This window comes from Monodelphis domestica, chromosome 4 (assembly GCF_027887165.1).
Source record: "Monodelphis domestica isolate mMonDom1 chromosome 4, mMonDom1.pri, whole genome shotgun sequence".
Classification (NCBI taxonomy): domain Eukaryota; kingdom Metazoa; phylum Chordata; class Mammalia; order Didelphimorphia; family Didelphidae; genus Monodelphis; species Monodelphis domestica.
The window spans coordinates 174,231,109-174,252,616 of NC_077230.1; the positions used below are offsets into that span (position 1 = coordinate 174,231,109).

A 21,508-nucleotide genomic window follows, 5' to 3' on the forward strand; every position below is an offset into this window, starting at 1 on the left:
CTCCCTTTCAGTGAAATAGAGGACACTTTCCTTGGATGGGCCCTGGCACCAGTGAATTCAGGAGTAGAAAAGTCAATGACGTAAATGAGACAAGACATGTTAGGGTACTACCTTTAATCTATTTCTTTAAGAAATGCCTTATTGGGGGGCAGCTGGGTAGCTCAGTGGATTGAGAACCAAGCCTAGAGATGGGAGATCCTAGGTTCAAAGCTGGCCTCAGCCACTTCCCAGCTGTGTGACCCTGGGCAAGTCACTTGACCCCCATTGCCTAGCCCTTACCACTCTTCTGCCTTGAAGCCAATACACAGTACTGACTCCAAGACGGAAGGTAAGGGTTTAAAAAAAAAAAAGGAAATGCCTTATTGTCCTTGACCTATTTATTACACACTTTTCTACAAGACTATTCCCAGAAATCTGGAAAGGGTATTGGAGAAAAATGTCATTTCCTAATATTTCTCAGTTTTGTTTAAAAAATGGGGGGGGGGGGTAGGAGTTTTTAATGCTTCCACACAGTGAATCTGAATCTAGAGTTTTATTCTGGTCTGTTCCATTAGGTTTTATTTTTAACGTGTGGTCCTCTAAGAGAATGTGCCCTTCTGACATTTTCTTACAGAGGCAAATACAATCAAAAGACATAGCAACACTACTTATTTTCCTACAGAAGTTATCGGGTCCTGGAATTTTAAAAAATGTTCATCTGTTAATGTAAATGTCATCTTCATGCTTAGAAGTATGCTAATGATACATAAAGGAACATTGAGTACTGAGGTGACTGAGCCTAAAAACCTGTTGTCAAACTCTTTCATAGGTACTGAGGGGCTTTAGGAGTTAATAAACCTAGAACTATATTCAATTCAGGATGAAATGAACTAAACAATAAAGCAGCTAGGTGGTGCAGTGGAGAGTGCACTGGGCCCTGGATCAGAATTGACCAAAATGCAGAGTTGTGTGACCGTGAACAAGTCACTTAACTTCTTGTCTGCCTGTTTCCTAATGTAAAATCAGGATGATAATAGGGCCTCCCAAATTGTGGTAAAGATCAAATGAGGTAATATATTTAAATATGAGATAATATATTTAAGCACTTAGCATAGTGCTTTACATGCAATAAATGCTTCATAGATGATTGTTCCTCCACCTTTTACCCCTCTGTAAATTTGTTATATAAAATGGTAATTGAAAAAAATCTATAAAAATCTAAAAATTAACAAAGAGGTGCACAGATATAATTTCATTCCTGTCTTCTAATCTAATTGCAGCCAGTGTCCAGAAGGATATATATGTGTGAAAGCTGGCAGAAACCCTAACTATGGCTACACAAGCTTTGACACCTTCAGTTGGGCTTTCTTGTCCCTATTTCGACTGATGACGCAGGACTTCTGGGAAAATCTTTATCAACTGGTGAGACCTGAGTTAGATCAATGACTTTCAGTTTTTAAAACTGCAGTAATGGGGTCAAATGAGTCACAATGCTTTACTTTGAAGACAGATGGGCAATAAAACACCCCCTCCTTTCTTTTTTCTCAGACACTTCGTGCAGCTGGCAAGACATACATGATCTTTTTTGTCCTGGTTATTTTCTTGGGCTCTTTCTACCTTATAAACTTGATCCTGGCTGTGGTTGCTATGGCCTATGAGGAACAAAATCAAGCCACCTTGGAGGAGGCAGAGCAGAAGGAGGCTGAGTTTCAGCAGATGTTGGAACAACTTAAGAAACAACAGGAAGAAGCTCAGGTATTGTCAGGTGGTTAATCAAGTTGTAGGTTCTTTCCTTGCAGCATCTTCAGAATTGGATGTAATTCCAGTAGCCCAGGAAGTGCTTTACAGAGACTAGAAATGTTATAGACCTATTCATTATTTATGGTTATTTATTTTTCTCAGGTCTTAAGCATGGATGACAAGGTATGCCAAAAAAAAACAAAAAACATGAAATGAATCTGGCATAAGCATATATAAATAATGTCTTTCTGATTTATATTTTCTCCTCTCTCCCTAATAATTCCATGCATCTGGGTATAATAAGCTTTCACATGGAGGAAAAAATATGGCTCATCATTATTTTGGGGGGCAGTTCCTTGGAAACACTTCCTCTTAGGCACTAATTTAGTCACCCATTTATTCCATGCCTTTGCTATTGAGCACCTTATTGCTTTTTAACATTGAGTGTTTTAAAATGCACAATAACATAATCAGTGAAATATGCTTGTTCAGTAATGCTGGTGCTTAATAGTTTGTAGCTGCAGGTTTTCAAATACTATACAATCATTAATTAGCTAAGCCACATAAATTCCTACAATCTAGACTACCCTAATATATATGATCTGAAGTTTGTCTTTGTCATTGTCCCATTCTGAAACCCTTCAATTTATCAGTTCAAAATGAAAAGCATTTTCTCAGTTGAATAAAAATATTTTTGTCAGAATTAAATGGCATTAATTTGTGCTACCACTAGAAGTAGACTGTTTTTCAATGAATGAGTAGCAAAAAGGTAAGCACTCACTAGGTTCATAATTACAGGAAAGACAGAGGTTTATTTCTGAAGTTGTTTGCATTTTATGGCATGTATTTAAATACTGGCAAAGGTTCAGCTTGGTCTTATGATAATTGGAGTCTCTTGGTTATATCAAAAACCATTTTAAAATATGACATGACTAATCTTTTACTCGTTTCTTTTCAAGACCATATGTAAGATTCTGTAAGTTTCCTTGACTCTCCAGACCTAAAAAACTTTACACACACACACACAATCTTATTTGATTCTTTTTGCTACCCCATCAGGTATGCGATACAAATATATTCCCCAGCCTCTATTTTACACATGAGGAAACTGAGAGATATAGTGGCTAAGTGACGTTCCCATTATCACCCAACTAGTAAGAAGTAGACAAGAGTTGAATTCATGTCTTCTGGCTCTTAAGTCCAATGTTTTTCATCATTTTGCTCCTCCATATTTGGTTAGATCAGTAATACTGCTGCACTGCTTTTTTCATTAATAGAATAGAAAATATACATTTTCTCTGATCATGCTAATGATAAAGAAAATGGCAGCAGATATATATTTTTAAAAGCATCATTGCCTGCAACTACCACATACTTTTTCTTCTATTAGGCAGCCGCAGCAGCAGCATCTGCAGAATCAAGAGAATTTAGTGGAGGTGGCGGGGTAGGAGGCTTCTCAGAGAGCTCTTCCGAAGCATCAAAGTTGAGCTCAAAAAGTGCAAAAGAAAGGAGGAACCGGAGAAAGAAAAGAAAACAGAAAGAACAGTCTGGAGAAGAAGAGAAACAAGAAGAGGAATTCCACAAATCTGAATCAGAAGATAGTATCAGAAAGAAAGGTTTTCGTTTTTCCATCGAAGGAAATCGCCTGACCTATGAAAAGAGGTTCTCTTCTCCCCACCAGGTATACATTTCTGATTAAGTAATTTGTATATTAGTACTAACTAGAATGATTGTTTTCTTAGAGTTTTGTTTATTTGTTTGTTTTTAAAGACTAATGCTCTTTCTAGTTCATGCAGTTAGTGCAGGGGCTACTCATAGACCAGTCCCACTTTGATTGGCCCAGGAGCTTTGAATTCCTATATTTTCCCTCTTGGACTCATTTGGCCCTCCTTAGACAACTTGGTTCCTCCTCCATCCCCTCCCCCAATTGGTGGTCCACCATGGTAATGATGTACTTAATGGAGACCCTTGATCAACTTAGTCCACTGTGGATCAGAACTCAAGCTCAAGAGATCTATTCACCTACTGAAAAAAAGTTCAGTGTTTTGATAGGCTGCCTTATAGATGCAGCACATAATGCTGCCATATTAATTATCACCATGGATTCTAGCTACCATCAACTTGAAGAAAATGTGAACTGTATATTCAGTGAATAAACTTAATAAGAGATAAAGTTTTTAGAATATTTAGAAACCAGGCAGTTCTACTGTGTTCATATTTTTGACATTGCTATTTCTCTATAGAAAGGATTCATACTGGATATGTGGTTGAACCACTGTTTACTATGTCAGTGTCTCCTCTGTTCTATGGGTTGCTGAGTGGCAAAGTTCCTGCTGTTCATAAGATTTAACCTACATCAATGGAAGCTAGCAATTAAAGTCTACTATTATCTATTCACAATAATAATAAGAGCTAACATTTATATAGTGCTATGTGCCAGGCGCTATACTAAATACTTTATAATTATTAATTTTTTTGATCCTAACAAGAGCTGTGGGAAGCAGATGCTATTATCATCCCTATTTTACAGATGAGAAAACTGAGGCAAAGAGTTGAAATGATATACCTAGGATCAAACTGCTAATCACAAAGAGTCTGAGGTCACATTTGAACCCGGGTCTTCCTGATTCAAGACCCAATAGGCTTATTTACTCACTGTACCAGCTAGCTGCATAGTAGAGATTATCAATCATCAAACATTTAGTAAGAACCTACTATGTGCTAAGAACTAAATAATAATATCAGAGATCTATACCCAAAAGGGAAATCTGGTTGTCTATTTGCTATTTGCCCCTCAAAAAATGAGCAATTCATTATATCTGCCATTGTTTCAGTGAGAAGTGGGGAGGGGGATGAGAAATGATTCTAATGATGTAATCAAAATGCTTAGGCAATTGAAATTATAAAAGAATTACTGTGAAGAAAATGTAGAACTTTAGGCACAAAGTAACATTTCTAGTAGCTTCATGGCATTGGGAAAGTCACTTAACTGCATGGTGGCCTAGGCAACTCCCTATAACATACCTACTAAGTCATAGGGGAGTTGTAATCTACACTGGTGAAGAGAGTTCACCTAACAAGAGGTCCCTGTACTAATAAATAATTCCTTGGATGGGAATTTGATAAGGGATTTCTATTCATAGAAGTACAGAAAATGTCTTTTTAAAAATTATCAGGACTTCTACATTTAGATTTCATCTAAAAAATGTGTGTCTAGGAACCATAATAGTCCCTAGGATAACTTCTTTACTTTCTCATATGCATAGTCTCATGTACCCTTGAGCACAGTAGTTGTATATATCCTTGCAAATTAATGAGATTCATACAGAGGCTGCATAAATTATAAGATAAAATTATATCCTAGAATTGGGCTTTACTTAAACTTTCTAATGGAATTATTGTTTAAACCAGCTACCTATATTTGCTTATTATCATTTATCCTATTTTGCTATAGTTATGATTATATTGGTAATTATTTTAGTTTCAAGATATGGAAACTCCCTACTAACAAATCTCCTAAGAATAAAGATTCCTTACAGCAAAGTCAAACTTCCATCCTCAGAAGAATGAGTGGGACTTTCCTTGCCAAGATTCTCAAACTCAAGAGAGCCTCTGTGTATTTGTTATTGGCATCTTCCAAGACCTAGAAATATTTCTGGTAGAATTTTCCAAAATCACATATCCCCAATTATATCTAAAAAGAATTCCTTACATTCATTTTAAAAAATTTGTGTTCCAAATTCTCTCCCTCCCTCCCAACTTCCCTTCCTCATTCCTACCCCAACCCTCTCCTCTACCTAATATGGTAAAAAAATCTGATATAGATTTTACATGTGCCATAATATAGAACATTTTTTTCCATATTAGTGACTTTTTAAAAGTACTTTATCCAACCCTTGATAAGAATTATCTTCAAAAAGGGTTATCATATAAGTTTTTACCAGCCTGCCAAGTTTCTACCAATGCTTTTCACACTAATCAACATCCTGAACCACATTTTCAATTTCCATTAAAACCCTTATTTTCTTGATTTGTGCATAATTTTATAAAATTAAATTATTTAAAGGGATAACAAAAAGTTTTATTTCAAATAAGTTACTAGATTCTTCAGACTTCTTTAGTTGTAGTCTACCTCAGTAGCAATTCATATTTTCTTCCTTTTATTCTAAAATGCTTACTTTTCTATCTGAGTAACAACTCTAAAATAGAAGGGAAATCAAAGGGTAGATAAACAAGGCTAAGTGACTTGCCCATGGTAACATAGCTAGGAAATGTCTAAGGCCTCCTCACTCCAGACCTGGTGCTCTATCCATTGAGCCACCTGGCTAACCCCCCATCTTTTCTTTTAATGAAATTTCAGTTTTTCACTTTTCATCGTCTCTTTCTCCCAGTGGTTCTTCCCCACTGAAACAACAACAACAAAATATAGAAACCGTTGTAACAAATATGCATACTGAAGCTGAATACATTCTCATATTGCTCACTTTCAAATATGATTTCTTTTTTTAATATGATAGAACTAAAAACAAAGGTAGAGATTGTTTTGCATTTCCAAATCAAAGCTTTTTTACCATTTCATCAAACATTGTAGAATCTCTGTAACCTTTTCAAGAGTTTCTGGACTAGTCTGATTTTTTTAGTTTTTGAATGAGAATCTGAATTCCTCATCCCCAACATTATTCTTCTGTCCTCTTCAAAAGTCACAGAATTTCCCATGTATAATCAATTTGTTACCACCTTTAACTGTAGTTACCCTAAGAGAAAGCTATTTAGTGACAGAAAAAGAGAATGAGGGCATGAAAATCGCCAATATTTTTTACTTTTAGCAAGAAGTTTTGTTTAAATAACTTTAACCTTGACAATGCTTGATACTGTGTCTTCTAAAGAATGGCTCAGCAACCTCCCTGTTTCCTATCTTACATGTATGGATGATGAGCTGAGAATGGTTTTAATATTTTAAAAGTTTTATTTGTATTTATATTATTTATTCATTTTATTTTTACAATATTTATATTTTACGTATTATAAATAAAGTTTTTAAGACACATAAAAATAAGCAGTGGGCCATATTTGGCCCTTGTCCTATTTGATCATTGTTCTAAGGTATGAAATATTTGCTGAAAGCTAACCAAAGGATGGCATTAGAAAAAGAGTGAATCCCTTTAACAGCTTAGTCAATTGAACAAAGATACTTTATTTGAAATATTTCTTTGATGCTTTACAGTTTATCTTGTTAGGTTTTAATTTCCCACACATAGATTTAGGTTCCTTAGAATTTCACTGGATTTGGCTATTTTTTTCCTTTATTTTCTATTTGGGTCATGGCATTTGGTTGCTATGGAAATGATATTCATGTCAGAAACATAAAATGATGTTTTCGGGTGAAGAATAAGTACTAAGGCTGATGAATGCCATACAAATCCAATTGACACATAGACATCAAATGTAAACTGTGCCCTTGTAGGAGGATATTTCACTTTTTAGCCTTAAATAATTTTACAGAGTATTTTATAACATTACTATCCAATCTTTTCATCATTCTAGAGATTAGAGTACTTAAGAAGTGATAAACCTGCATTTAAACAAAATATGTGTTCTCCTCAGGATTGCTTTCTAAATTATCCTTATTCCTAAGCCCTTCCTTGAAACCATAGCATGTTTTTCTGGTCTTCTGAGGGAGCAAAAATCAAATATTTTCTGATGGAGAGTAATCCCTCAAATATCTTATATTAAAATTTAATTAAAATTCTAGCATCATGAAGAAAGAGCTACACAGAAATCATGAAAGAAGAGGTTTAGTTATCTGAATGGTTTTTAAAATAATTCATTTATTTATATAAAAACAATAAAAAAGTTGAACAAGTAACACACGAAACATGCTTTCTACTAAGTAACTATTGTCACTTTTATATTCTGCAAAGAACTCAAAACAACAGATAAATCAATTTATCTTGAAAATGTTAAAGTTGTCAGATAAACTACAAAGATACATTGCTAAGTTAAATTGAAAACTGGAATCATACTGACTTAAAACATAGGTATTATATTGTACACATAGTTATCTTTTGTTTAGATGCCTTAGGACAAAAATATACCAAATTGGGGTAGTGACATTAACTAATATTTTTAGAAAATGAAAAACTAGTAACAGACTAAAAATTTCCTCATTATAAAAACTATCCATCCATAGAGTGGTAATTAAGAAAAGACTTCTATTTTAACAGTGGTTTAAATGAATAAAATACTTACAAAAATGTTAATATTTCTCTAATTTGTGACCAGATCATTGGATAAATTGGGTCATTCACTTAGGGCAAATAAAATACTCTTCAATTCTCTGAGACAGATAGAAAAGTGGAAAGCAAGTAGTGAATCAATCAGTTCTTTCCAGCTTGATTTGTTTTATTTATTCATGAAGGCTGTAATAAAATATTCAGAAGGAAGAAAAGAAACAGATCCTTGTACTATAATTAAATAGAACTAGAAGCAAGATTGATTTTATTTTTCTCAGTGCTAAAATCAGCATCTTCAGTTTGCTGTGGTCAGTGGTGATACTATTTTACTGTGTTTATTTTTATTATTCACGAATCAAAGTGCAGGTAAGTACTGTATAACTTTACTTTCTATTGAACTTCTATTTGTAATTATTTTCTAGAGTATGAGTCATCAAACTCTTTAGTCCTGAATTCCACTAAAGAAGGTTGTGATGTCTTGGGATATTCCTGCCATAGCTAAATTTTAATTAGAATGGAAGGAAGAGAGAGTGGAAAAGATGAGAGATAGAAGAAATGAAAAGAGAGAAGGAAAGAAGAAGGAAGGAAGGAAGGAAGGAAGGAAGGAAGGAAGGAAGGAAGGAAGGAAGGAAGGAAGGAAGGAAGGAAGGAAGGAAGGAAGGAAGGAAGGAAGGAAGGAAAGGAAGGATTGAGAGAGGGAGGATGAAAAAAAGGATAGATCAAGGGAGGGAAGAAGGAAAGAAAGAGAGGAATGAAGGAAGGAAAAGGGAGGGGGAAAGGAGTAACAAAAAGGAGAAAGGAAGAGAAACAGGAAAAAAGGAAGAGAAAAGGAAAGAAAGAAAGGATTGAGGAAAATCATATATAATGGGAAGTGTCAGAGTACTTTCAACAACTGCTTTCAGGTGGCATGTTATGGTACCCCTATCATAGGTCATTTACTCTTGTTAAAGAATGTGGTTTTTTCTACTTGTAAAATGAGACTGGCAATTATATGTGTGTGTGTGTGTGTGTGTGTGTGTGTACATATATATTTATATTTACAAAATACAAGTGAATAATTCTCTTCCCCCTCTCTCTCTCTTTTACTTTTAATAGTCTTTATTGAGCATCCGTGGCTCTCTTTTTTCTCCAAGACGCAACAGCCGGACCAGCATTTTCAGCTTCAGGGGTCGAGCAAAAGATATTGGCTCTGAAAATGACTTTGCTGATGATGAGCACAGTACTTTTGAAGACAATGATAGTAGAAGAGATTCCCTGTTTGTTCCACACAGACATGGAGAACGACGCCACAGTAATGTTAGTCAGGCTAGCCGGTCATCTCGGGTGCTGCCCATATTGCCAGTGAATGGGAAAATGCACAGCTCAGTGGATTGTAATGGTGTGGTTTCTCTGGTTGGTGGACCTTCAGCCCTGACATCACCAACTGGACAACTCCTGCCAGAGGTGATAATAATTAACTGTTTTTAAAAGAATGGAAGAAAACTGGGACTAGCCACTTCAGATTTGAATGAGTTTTCCATATATCTCTAACCAAATATGTATAGAATAGAATCCTGATTGTTTAGGAGTTGGGCTATCAAGCACAGAAAGCTACTTCTAAATACATTACTTCGTCTGTTTCTACTAATAATCCTTTTAAGATATAGATTCATATATTCTCTAGGTCACATAGCTAGCAGGTGCCAGAGGTAGGATTTGAGCCCAAAGCTCTCCTCATGCCAAAACCAGCACTCTTTTTATTTTACCACTTTGCTCACTGTTTTGGCTTAGTAAACCTTAATAGAATAAAACTTGATTAGTGTAAATTAATTGAAATTAAGACAAGAAAATCAGAGTTTACAAAATAATATGAATTAGCTCATTTATCAGGCTGATAATTACTAGTAATTAAGCAAAGGGAATTTGCAAATTACATGAACTAGACTGTTATTAAATACTATACTGAAATATGATCTATTATTATCTAGAATTAAAAGATTATTTTGTCCACAGATGAGCCAATTCAACCCTAGATAAAGTTGTCTATTATTTTGGAATTAACTGATTAACATGGAACTTCTTGTTTTAGTTGCCACTACAGTTGGTGACAGAAGTCACTTTAAATTTTTGATATCACCAAAATTATTGTTTATCATGTGTTACTCTTAAAATTGATTTCAGTTCAAAAAGTGTTTCATTGTCTTCTCCATTGCAAACCAAGTTCCTAGCTACTATAATAATATAGAAACTGTTGCAAGACTCTCTCTGGCAATGTGAAGAAAAGTCAAAATAAAGCTGGAAGAAAATTTCTGTTAAGATAGCAAACCAAAATGTTTTTAAGTATTTCTTTGACAGAATAGAAATATTCAAAAAGAGGTATATAATTGAAGAAAAAGCATGGAACAATGTAGAGAACACTAGGCTCAGAGTTAGGTGAATGTGAATTCTTTACCAGCTGAGTGGTCACTAGGCAAGTTCCTTTACTTCTCTATGCCTCAGTTTCCTCATATATAAAATGAGGGGGTTGGATAGCTCCTAAGGTCCCTTCCAATTCCAAATCCATGACCCTGTAATTCAATTTTTCAGATAATTATTAAGCACTAGAAAATGCAAGCCCTATCCTCAGTACTGGGGATACAAAAACAAAGCAATTCAATGAGCATTTATCAAGTAATTGTTGCAGAAAGCAAAGAAAAAATACCTGCCCTCAAAAAATGTATATGATGAGTCTTTTTATGGATTATATTTTTATAATTCCAGAACTGTAATCCATGTCATACATTTTTTATCTATTCCCATTATCAGTGCTGCAAAAGTGCTCAAACATAATTAAAACCATAGAGCTAATTTTCAATTATCTCTCCCAGCCAGTGAAGGAACACTTAAGTGTGGATAATAAAAATTAGTAGATCATTTTTTTTCTACCTGGGGTTTTTCCTTGCCCTGAGATTTTCCTGGAAACTATAATTGAATATTGGCAAAATAAGTATTGGAAAAATTCAGAATTAACCGACAGTCTGTTCTTTTCTTATTAGCTATTTTGAAATTCTTTAACTTATTTCAGTGAATGACAGAAATTACTGGGAAAGAAAACAGCTACTTTGATGGGGGGTTTTTTGTTTGTTTGTTTTACATTTTGCTTACATTGATGAAATCAGGATATTGGCTAAACTCTGAGTAGGGAGCAAAACTCACTGATAAGCCTATTAATTCTTATTATAAAAGTTAAAACAAAACATTTAAGAGAAATGTAAGGTACTTTGGGGACAGTATTTCAAAAGTGATCCCTGTCTTTTCTGGGCCTTCTACTCACTTCTTCATTAAAAAAAAAAAAAAAACTCTTACCTTCTATCTTGGAATCAAAATAACGTGTATTGGTTACAAGGCAGAAGAGTGGTAAGGGCTAGGTAATGGGTTTAAGTGACTTGCCCAGGGGCATACAGCTAGGATCTGTCTGAGTCTAAATTATAACCCAGGACCTTCTGTCTCTAGGTCTGGCTCCCAATACACTGAGTCACCTAGCTACCACCCCCCCACCCCCGCCACTTCTTTTATTTTTTAATACCCACTAGCTCAGTTAGGAAGTGAGGAATAAGAGGTTATAATGGTGGAAGAAAAAATTGAATGCCACTCTAAAAGGGGAAAGAAAGAATAAAGGTAGGAAGGAAGGAAGGAAGGAAGGAAGGAAGGAAGGAAGGAAGGAAGGAAGGAAGGAAGGAAGGAAGGAAGGAAGGAAGGAAGGAAGGAAGGAAGGAAGGAAGGAAGGAAGGAAAGAAGGAAGGAAGGAAGGAAGGAAGGAATGGAGGGAGGGAGGAAGAGAAGGAAGAAAAGAAATTGTGGAGGGCTTTAGGAAGCATAAAAATGTAAAGGAGAACAGAAAGCTTATAAAGACTGAGGAGGGACAACTGGCTCCTGGAACATATGTTAGAAAAAAGGAGTGTATTTTGTACATATTCCATAGTTTGTTTAGTAATGAGCCTCATACTGAGGAGAATATACTACAGAAGTTTTGGAATACGTAGCATGTGTATTTGTCTGTATACATACACACATATGCATTATATGTGTTAAAATATAAATATTTTCATATGTGTCTGTATTTCTCTCCCAAAGAGGGAGAAATACTCATTGAAGTAGGATTGAAGATATAGTTCAGCCTAGAAGCAGATTAATGGATTAGGTGTTTTTTCAGTGATTCTTTTAATCCATTCTTTTCTTAGGAATTAACTCAATTAATTGGAAAATACTAGTAAACAGGCAAAATTCAAGCAATGCTATACACCTTGAGAAACAGTTTTCTAAAAGTGTATTTCTTGCATTATATGAAGATTATTTATTTGCTTCTTCATTTTGCTTTGCTTCTAAATTTCTGACTTTAAAGTTGATGTTAAAAGACTCCCACTTAATATAGGCCAGCATTCCCAAAGAAATATCTGATCTAGAATTTGTACTCATCACAATCATATAGAAAAATAGGAATGAAAATAACACAGTTAATCTTTCTACTTAGTAAGGAAAAATTAACTGGTAAACTGTATTAATGATGAGTAGTAAAAGTAGATTTAGATCTTTCAACTGATCCTTCAAAGAAGAAATATGTAAATATCTAGAGAGTTTAATTTTGACAGAAAATAGACTTCATTTTTATTAAACCATAGAAGCATGAAATCCGTATATGTGTCAAAATATGTCCTAGAGAGAGATGTCAAAAGAATGTCATAATGCACCTATGCCACCTGATATATGTATTATATATGTGCATTATATATAATTAGCATTATTTCCAATGAATGTCTCTCATCCAAATATAATCTAGGATTTTAGCAAGAAAAGCCTACTTTTATTATCACTCCATTGTGAAGCAAATATTAAATCAGCTTAAGAATTTAGTTTTAGTAATATTCAGAAATGTTATAAAAATTAATTACATTCATTTTTTCTTTTAAATAAACTTTTAGTTATTAATTAAATATTTCACAATTACATATGAAAATTTTAAATAATCATTTTTATCCTAGCTGTGTGACCCTGTGCAAGTCACTTAACTTTTGTTTCCTAGCTCTTACTGCTCTTCTGCCCTAGAACAAATACACAGTATTGGTAAGAGTTTAAATAATAATAATAATAATTTTTTAAAAAACAATATTTTTTTAATTTGAGTTGAAAATTCTCTCCCTCTCCAGAAGTTAAGCAATTTAATATCGATTATACATGTGAAGTCATGCAAAACATTTCCATATTAGCCATGTTGAGTAAGAAAACAGACTACTATAAAAGAAAGTAAGCAAAATATGCTTCAATCTCTATTCAGAGTTTACAAATGATTATATTAATAAAAGATCATAACATTTTTCTTCGGGAATATTAATGGAAAAAAGGTCAACTTTGAAATTCCCTTTCATAACTTGCACAGAATCATATGAAATCTGCTTTCCCATAAATATCTGGTAATTTGACAAAAGACAATTAACTAAAAAATTAGCTGTCAATTACACAGTATCCAAACCATAGGTAGGACTGGAAGAGACTTTAAAAAGCCTTCCCACCTTATCTTAGCCATTCCGCCTACATTTCCTGACTTTTTATATTGGTAGCCCAAGAGGATACTAGCGTACTTATCCTATAGATCTCCATGAAAACCAAAATGAAAGGAAAAACTAAGAAAAAGCAAACTGTGTCACCTTATCACCTTAGGCCTTATCACCCTTTTGGGGTTGGTTTTAACTCTCTAGAAGCATTCTTATCTCTTAATTTTGGAATTTCTAGGCAAATGCTTATAACCATGTTCATCTTTTCCTTTCCTTGTCTTCAAAGAGGATTGACTTACTTTGAGCATCCCTGAGAGATAGGAATCTGCTATTTTTCTGAGACTTCCCCAAAATGGTATTGATTAGCCCCTTTTGTCCCCTTAATAATCCATGATTTAACAGCCTATATTAAAAACTTAAAACACTTTCTAAAAAGCACGACTTAGTGAAGTATTCTGCTTTGAAAAAAATATAATGGAGGCAGCTGGGTGGCTTAGTGGACTGAGAGCCAGACCTCAAGATGTCTTAAGTCTTAAGTTCAAATCTGGACTCAGACACCTCCTAGCTGTATGACCCTGGCCAAGTCATTTAATACCTGTTGTCTAACCTTTATGCTCTTCTGCCTTGGAACCAATACAAAGTATGGATTCTAAAGCAAAAGGTAAGGGTTTTAAAAAGAGTATAGCACACACTTGTTCTGCAGCATGAGCTGCTTTTGTAGCAATGTTTTAGGATTTTGTTGATTTTTCTCTGCTAGAGGATGATGGCTCCTTGATTTGCCATGTTCTTTTCAGGGCACCACTACAGAAACAGAAATAAGAAAGAGACGATCTAGTTCTTATCATGTGTCCATAGATTTGCTAGAAGACCCTTCTGGAAGGCAAAGAGCAATGAGTATAGCCAGTATACTTACCAACACAATGGAAGGTAGGTAGCCAGTTTTATATCATCAATGCTCAGTTGGCATTAATGCCCCACTCAACCGCTTTTATGAATTCCCAGAAAAAATATTTCCAAACTTGTTACTTCACGTAATGCTTTGCATCTTTTACTAGAGCAGTATGTGCTGTCTGGTAAAGATTTCCCATTTTAGCCTCCGGGAAGCTCCTGCAGATTCCCAGGTAAATGTAAGTATTTTGTTTTGTATTCCTCCCCTGCTCCCATAAACGTGTAGGGAAATGTGGAAAGCAGTTTGACAAATGTATTTTGAGAATATTAACCTAATAAAGTTATGTTCAACAGATGCAACTAGAGCTATGGACTCTTGGTTTTGTGCAGGAAGTGTAACGTGATTTTCATGTAAATAAGGATTTAAAGGTAGCCAGTCTGAAATAAAAATTTCAAAACTAAAGAGTTTTTTTTTTCTTTCAGCTGTTTTAGAGCAGATAACTAAAGTGCATTTGATGCCTACATAGGTTGTTATTCCAAGCCAGATATGGTATTTTCTTTAGAGGTTCACTTTTAGCAGCATTTTCATTTCATTCCATATTGTAGTGGACTCAGAATTTGCCTTCCACTATTTTGGGAATACTTCTGTGTGCAATGTGTTCTACCCTTTTTTATGTGAACTTGCAGACCCAGAATGGGTCTTAAGGGTGTATGTATGTATGTGTGTGTACAGATGTGTATGTGTGTTTATATATGTATGTGTGTTCCTATTGTTAACTCAGTTTCTCACAATGTCAGGTAGATTCTTGATAGATTTTTTTTTTTTCAGTCTGAATGAAGACTTGGACATTTTTTTAAGTGTCAGAGGCCTAAAAGTCACAACCATAAAATCCTAAAAGTGTAGCTCTACAGTATTTCTCACAGTCATGTGATCGATACGACAAGTCCCAGTTTTCTTAATGTCCTGATGCAGTAACAGAAATCTTTTCATTGATTTCTACTGGAATATTAAACTCTAGTACGTTCTTCCCCAACCTCGCCTGCCATTAGCTTGCACTCCTTCTCCTCCCCCAGCTGCCAGTAGCTTGCTCCTCCCTGTCCCTCCAGGTAAAGTCTTTTGAAGATTCTCTGGGCTTCTGCTCCTTGCCATAGCAAAACCACTGAGAGGAAGCTGCCAGTGGTTCTGCTACCGATGTCAGCAGCATGGCTGCTCCCTAAAGCAGGAAGTAGAGAAGGAGACAGGGTAAGTCAAAATAATAGTAATACTTTGCACTTTCAATACTATTAATTTTCAATAAATATAAGAAATTATTTAGACAATAGCACCACAGGATTGGGCTCTTCTAACAATTAAAAGTTATAACTTTCAAATACAAATGCACCAAGAACTCACTCATCTGGAATCTATAAAGAATGGAGCATAGGATGGAAAGATGACTCAGAAATATATTTTTCATACATTTCACATTTGAATTTCAACAGTGAGCAGAATCCTGGATGAGGCAATGGGAGAGATAGGAGTTTAAATGAGAAATAGATTTGCCCTCATGGAACTTACAGTAAAGAGATGGCACAAATACAGCTGACTATGTCACATAAGTCCATTGAAAAGTTAGAAACAGGTGGCCAATGGTGACTTCTTTGTTCACGTTTTTCCTAAGTACAGAAACTTTTACTTTTTACCCAGTATTTATTGGGAAGATTTAGTTTTATGAACTTGGTGACCTTTGGAATGACCACTAATTTTTTCATCCTGTTTCCATTAGTTATACATGGTGAGAATCAGGTTCTTCCTTATACAATAGTATCCAAACTTTGAGGTTGTGTGTCAGGAAAGTTGTTGACATCTAACTTTCATAGCAATAATCTATCTGTACTTTTCTAGTTCCTCAGAAATGGTTGAATGATAATGTTATAATGTTCAGGAAATCTAATGGTTTGGAAATATATTCCTTCTATGTCTAACCTTAAGTGTGTTTACTTTTATTTTTATGAGTGGGACTTTGTTGATCTGTGTTACCCCACCTTTTTTTTTTCATTTCTACAGTCAAGTCTTAATTATCTAGGATAATAGAAGGGTACAGTAGCATGGATGGTACAAAAAGAGCAAACAGTTCAAAAACTGTTTGATTTTAAAATGCATTGCATTATGTTGCTTTGGCTAATATTAAATTTAGCTTATATTTCTTGAACATACATCAGTTGAGTGGATTAGAAAATAAATTGAAGCACTTTGCATAGGAAAGATTAAATATTTACTATGGCTGATCCATTGTATGTTTAATCCATATATATAATTGAGAGATGACTGTAGTTCTTAGTCCTTTGCTGGTTTTATTGTTTTGTATTCAATTTGTGGGATGTATTATGCAAATATGATTTTATTCTAGTGCCTAAATTTACCTGGTGTGAGGCTAAACAGAGCCTATTCTGTAAATGTAATGCTGGATTTCCCTATTTGATATTTTCTCTTTCTTTTTCTACAAAATTTGTGTACTTTTACAAAATGCAAAGCAGATAGTAATTTTTGACAATTGTAACAGCCTATTCTGGGGGGGGGGGGTTGTAACTAAAAGTATACTGTAAAGGATGATTTTGTTGCTTTCTATTTTGTTATGTGAATCAAGAACAAATGTTGATAATAATGTTTCATTGTCCCCTTTATTTGAGAAAATTTTATAATAGTAAATCAAAATCTACCCATTAATTAATCTACCCCAGCAGGTTATCATTTTAATTCTAGAAAGTGTCTATAAAATGAAGGCTACATATTTGATATCTGTCACTGACCTTTAAAGATGACTTTTATCAGTTAAAAATGCTTTAGTTCTTATTTTTAAAAGCTGTACATTAATAGCTTTGACATCTCCAGAGACAAGTAATTTGAAGACATTTAATAACTCTAATGACCATTCACTTTGTGCATTCAACAAATATTTATTCAAAATCTACTGTGTTAGCTACTAAAAGTACTATGCTAGGCACTAAAAAGTAGATTCATGTTTCTATAAAATTTCATTGTTAAAAAAGACTTTTATATCCATTATCTTATTTGATTCTCATAACAAAAAAATTAGGCAAATAATATAATGCCCATCTCGTAGCTAACAAGACTAAACCTCAAGGAACTTAAATGATTTGGCTCAGATGATACAACTAGTAAATAGTGGAGTAGAATCTAGGTTTTCTGACTACAAGTTGGTTTTTGTAAGACATAGAATGAAATCTTTAAAATACAGAGAATTTGATCAGCATAATTAACACTGGTTAGGTAGTTAATTGTGACTTCAGTTCATTTTATATTCTGTGCTTCTGTTATAGTGAGCCGCAAGTTTATTCTGTGCTATATCAGTTGATTGGGAATTTGAGTTTTGAATGTAAGCTATCAAAGTTGATAGGACATCAAATGCACTTTGTTGGGGTATGGTGTAGGTTTGGTAAGAGGCACTGATCTCTATTAAATTGATGGCAATGATCAGCTGTTACATGTAAAAACTGGATGGAATAAAAAACAGATGTGTGCTTTCATCCCATTCAGTCAGTCAGTCAGCAAGCCTGTATTATGTACTTGCATGTGTCAAGCACTTTTGTTGGCCCTGAGGGTACAGAGACAAAAACTAAATAGCCCTTGCTTTTAAGGACTACACATTCTATTGAGAGAAATATATATGACAATAAATAAGTGCTCTAGAGTTATCAAGATGATCCCTACATTGATCAACCACCCTTACTTATCAGTCCCCCCTTGCCTGCTACTTAATTACATTCTTATACTTAATTTTATAATCCAGAACTCTAAAGTAATCCAAAAGTATTCTCATAAATTTTATTACTATTTATTTTTATTTTTATATATAACATAATATAAAATGTAATGTAGCAATAATGTAATACATTATATGCTTATCCTTTTAAAATTATTAAATTTTAACAAATAGCTCAATCAAGTTCAAAGACCCTGACAGTTCCTCAAATAGTTCTTTATTCAATAAAATCGAAAAAGTCCTTTTCAAATAGTTTTTATTCAATAAAATATAGAATCGTCTTTTTCCAATGGCAGTTATTCATGTTTCTCACAGTCTCCTAGGATTAAATAAATATTAAAGTTATTGAATACATAATTTATTAACAGAAATTAATAATAAAATATTGATATTTTATATTATTTTAGTTGCAAAAAATGTTCAGTCACCTCAAGCTTCTTCACTTCTGAGGACAAAGTTGTACATTATTTAGTTTCCTCAAGATAACAAAAAATTCCTCTTCCCAAGATAATAGTTACATAGTTTCATACAGAAAATTATATCCTCCTTCTCTTTGTTCTCCTGGTATCTCACCAGATGTGACAGGAAATTTTCATCTTGATTTTCTCTGAAATATCCATTCTTAATAATTTCTCTCCAGAATCACTCTATAAAATTTTCCTTATAATGATTCTTCCAAAAAAAAAGTTGAAATTTCTAACAAAAAAGATATCTCCTCCCATCTTTTTCTACAAAATCCTCATAATCCTCATAAATCAAAGATAATGCTATATAATCCAAGTTTGCAGGGGAAAAAAAAACACCTCATCTAATGCCAGCTAAAACTATAATTCCTAGCTTCTTGTCTTCTTAAAGAGAAAGCAATGGTTTTCATAGCTTCTGTAGCCTGGGTTTTTGAAAGTTTTTACAAAGGTATATGTAGTAAGTAGATACTATGTAATTTGGTGGAGAAGTACCAGAAACTAAGGGTATGAGGAAAGGGCTCATGTAGAAAATAAAGTGTCACTTGAGAAGCTATAGAAATAAAGAAATAAAAAGAAAAAAAAAGGTCAGACCATACGATTTAAGACCTGATTAATGAGACAACTAATTGCCCAACAATTTTTATTAATAAAGGAAGCACATAAACCTTTAAGTTCTTGCTATTTCCTTCACTTCTTGTGGTCTCTAGTTAGCAATAGAAGGTTTTATGTGGGGCTTAATGTGAAAAATCTATCTAGTGGGCCTGATTTGTAGGTTTCCAACTTTGGTATGTTGTGACAGGTTTTTTGTCTTATTTTAAAGAACTAATAAATGCATTTCATTCATCTCTGATTAAAAATCAGAGATTTAGGTTTACTAGTTGAATTTTAGCATAACTACTGTGGATAAATATCCGTTATGAGCATTAATCTAAAATACAGAAGGTCTTGTACTTACTCTTAGTCTTTAGTTGCATCTGTTTTTATTATGCAAAACAAAGATTACTGTGGGATAGTTGAAGGCAGCAGATGGAATTCAGATAGGAAATTATAAATTCTACAATTTGGAGTTTGGAAAGTATATCAGATATTACTCGCCTGCCCTCACTATACACTAATATGAGATTGACAGAATATCCATCTTACATCCTGCTCTAATTTCATTGGCTGAGATCTCAGTAGGCAAACTGTCTTTATTATTAGTCCATCTCATTTTAGCATTTTTTCTTTAAGTTTTGAACCAGAGGATGCTTAACATGAAACATATTGAGTACTATATTTATTGATGTTCTTTCATTTTTCTTCCAGAACTTGAAGAATCCAGACAGAAATGCCCACCATGCTGGTATAAATTTGCTAACACATGTTTGATCTGGGATTGCTGTGAACCATGGCTCAAAGTAAAGCACATTGTCAGTCTCATTGTGATGGACCCATTTGTTGACCTGGCAATTACCATCTGCATTGTCCTGAATACACTCTTCATGGCCATGGAACATTATCCTATGACTGAACAGTTTAGTGGGGTTCTTTATGTAGGAAACCTGGTAAGACTGACTACTGGAGTGTACCTTTTCTCTTTAAAAGACAACACTAATGACCTACTGGATTCTTTTATTTATTTCTCAGGATCAAAATAAATTTGAAATTACTGTCATAGTTGAACTAGTTATAGCTATGAGAGCAAGTATTTAAAATGTATTTGTGAAGCTAATTAAAGATTCTTAAATAACATACTCCAATTAGGAGTGAAAATAAATTGCCTCTTAATTATGTAGGGTTTTTTTATTAATTTCTGAGGAAATGGTTGTAAGATACCAAAAATTCTGACAAAACAGGATACTCTCATTAGGACATTTGCTTACAAAGTAGATAATATCCATATCTTATTTAGTTAAGTAAATTTCAAGTCATATGTAAAGTTCTGAAGGAGTAGTTAGGGAACCAGGAATCATATTGTATGGATTCTAATTTCTATATATCATCTGAAAGATTGAATAAGTTTTTCATTATTATTGTTATTATTTTAAAATATCCAATATACATAAAATATGCTAATCATGATAGGGATATGGTCTCTGAACTCGAGAATTTGTTATTTACTGTTAGAATAAATATATACCAACAAAAACATGTAATTACCCATGTAATGGGCTCATGAAAACTTCATAAAAATTAGGTATGTACTTGCATTGGGAAACAAATTTAAGTCATAAAAATCACAAAACTTTACCACACTACAAATCAAATTCTGATTTGTAGTCTCTCAAATAATTCCCTTCTTTCTTCATACATTACTAAATCTTTTTAAGCAGTTAAAAACATTGTTTTTCAAGTCCAAAGCTTAGTGATTTTAAAAAAAAATGTGTTTTGTGCTTATGTCCTTAAGTTCCTTCAATGAAAACCATACAGATAAATTCCAGTTTTATCTTACTTCCTAGCACATGCAAATTCAAAATTTTTCAAATTTAAAGCCAATGAAATGAATGAATCACTCTATTAATATATTTTATTTGTAAGAAAAGGGCATTGTTTTTGCCCTCCCTTATGGTACCAGATGAGAGGGGAAAACTAGCTTACAAGAAACAGAAAGACTAAGTGTTCAACTGTGAGATACTTAACTTGACTGTGAATGCAATAAAGTTGAGGAAAAGAATGAATTGAGATTGACAAAATATCCATCTTACATCTGGAGAAGAATACATTAGGAGTGAAAACCTGGATATATAGATGTAGGTAAATTTTAATTCATTTATTTCTTCAATAAGTATTTTTTTAATCTACCATTTACAAGCCACTGAGCCAAGTGCCCTGATTCCATATAATAAAGAAGAATAAGTTACAATGTGCTCTCAGTAAGTTTATGATTTGATAGAAATGATGATGATACCAACATATAACTATAATGAATAAATTATAAGTTCTATGAGAGGAGA

At 33.7% G+C, this 21,508-nt stretch overlaps 1 protein-coding gene across 5 annotated transcripts in view; it reads left to right on the forward strand.

Annotated features, from left to right (window-relative positions):
• LOC100016409 (sodium channel protein type 2 subunit alpha) overlaps positions 1-21,508 on the forward strand; it is a 147,351-nt gene that overhangs the window by 61,384 nt on the left and 64,459 nt on the right. For 4 of the 5 annotated variants that reach the window (XM_056797215.1, XM_001367160.3, XM_007494289.2 and 1 more), the window contains 6 exons: positions 1,260-1,401; positions 1,528-1,734; positions 3,110-3,400; positions 9,048-9,395; positions 14,254-14,386; positions 19,881-20,119. In XM_056797215.1, the coding sequence (XP_056653193.1) occupies positions 1,260-1,401; positions 1,528-1,734; positions 3,110-3,400; positions 9,048-9,395; positions 14,254-14,386; positions 19,881-20,119 (1,360 nt within the window). Of the gene's footprint in view, positions 1-1,259; positions 1,402-1,527; positions 1,735-3,109; positions 3,401-9,047; positions 9,396-14,253; positions 14,387-19,880; positions 20,120-21,508 lie in introns of those variants that run through there. The other variant, XM_056797214.1, reaches the window with a different exon arrangement.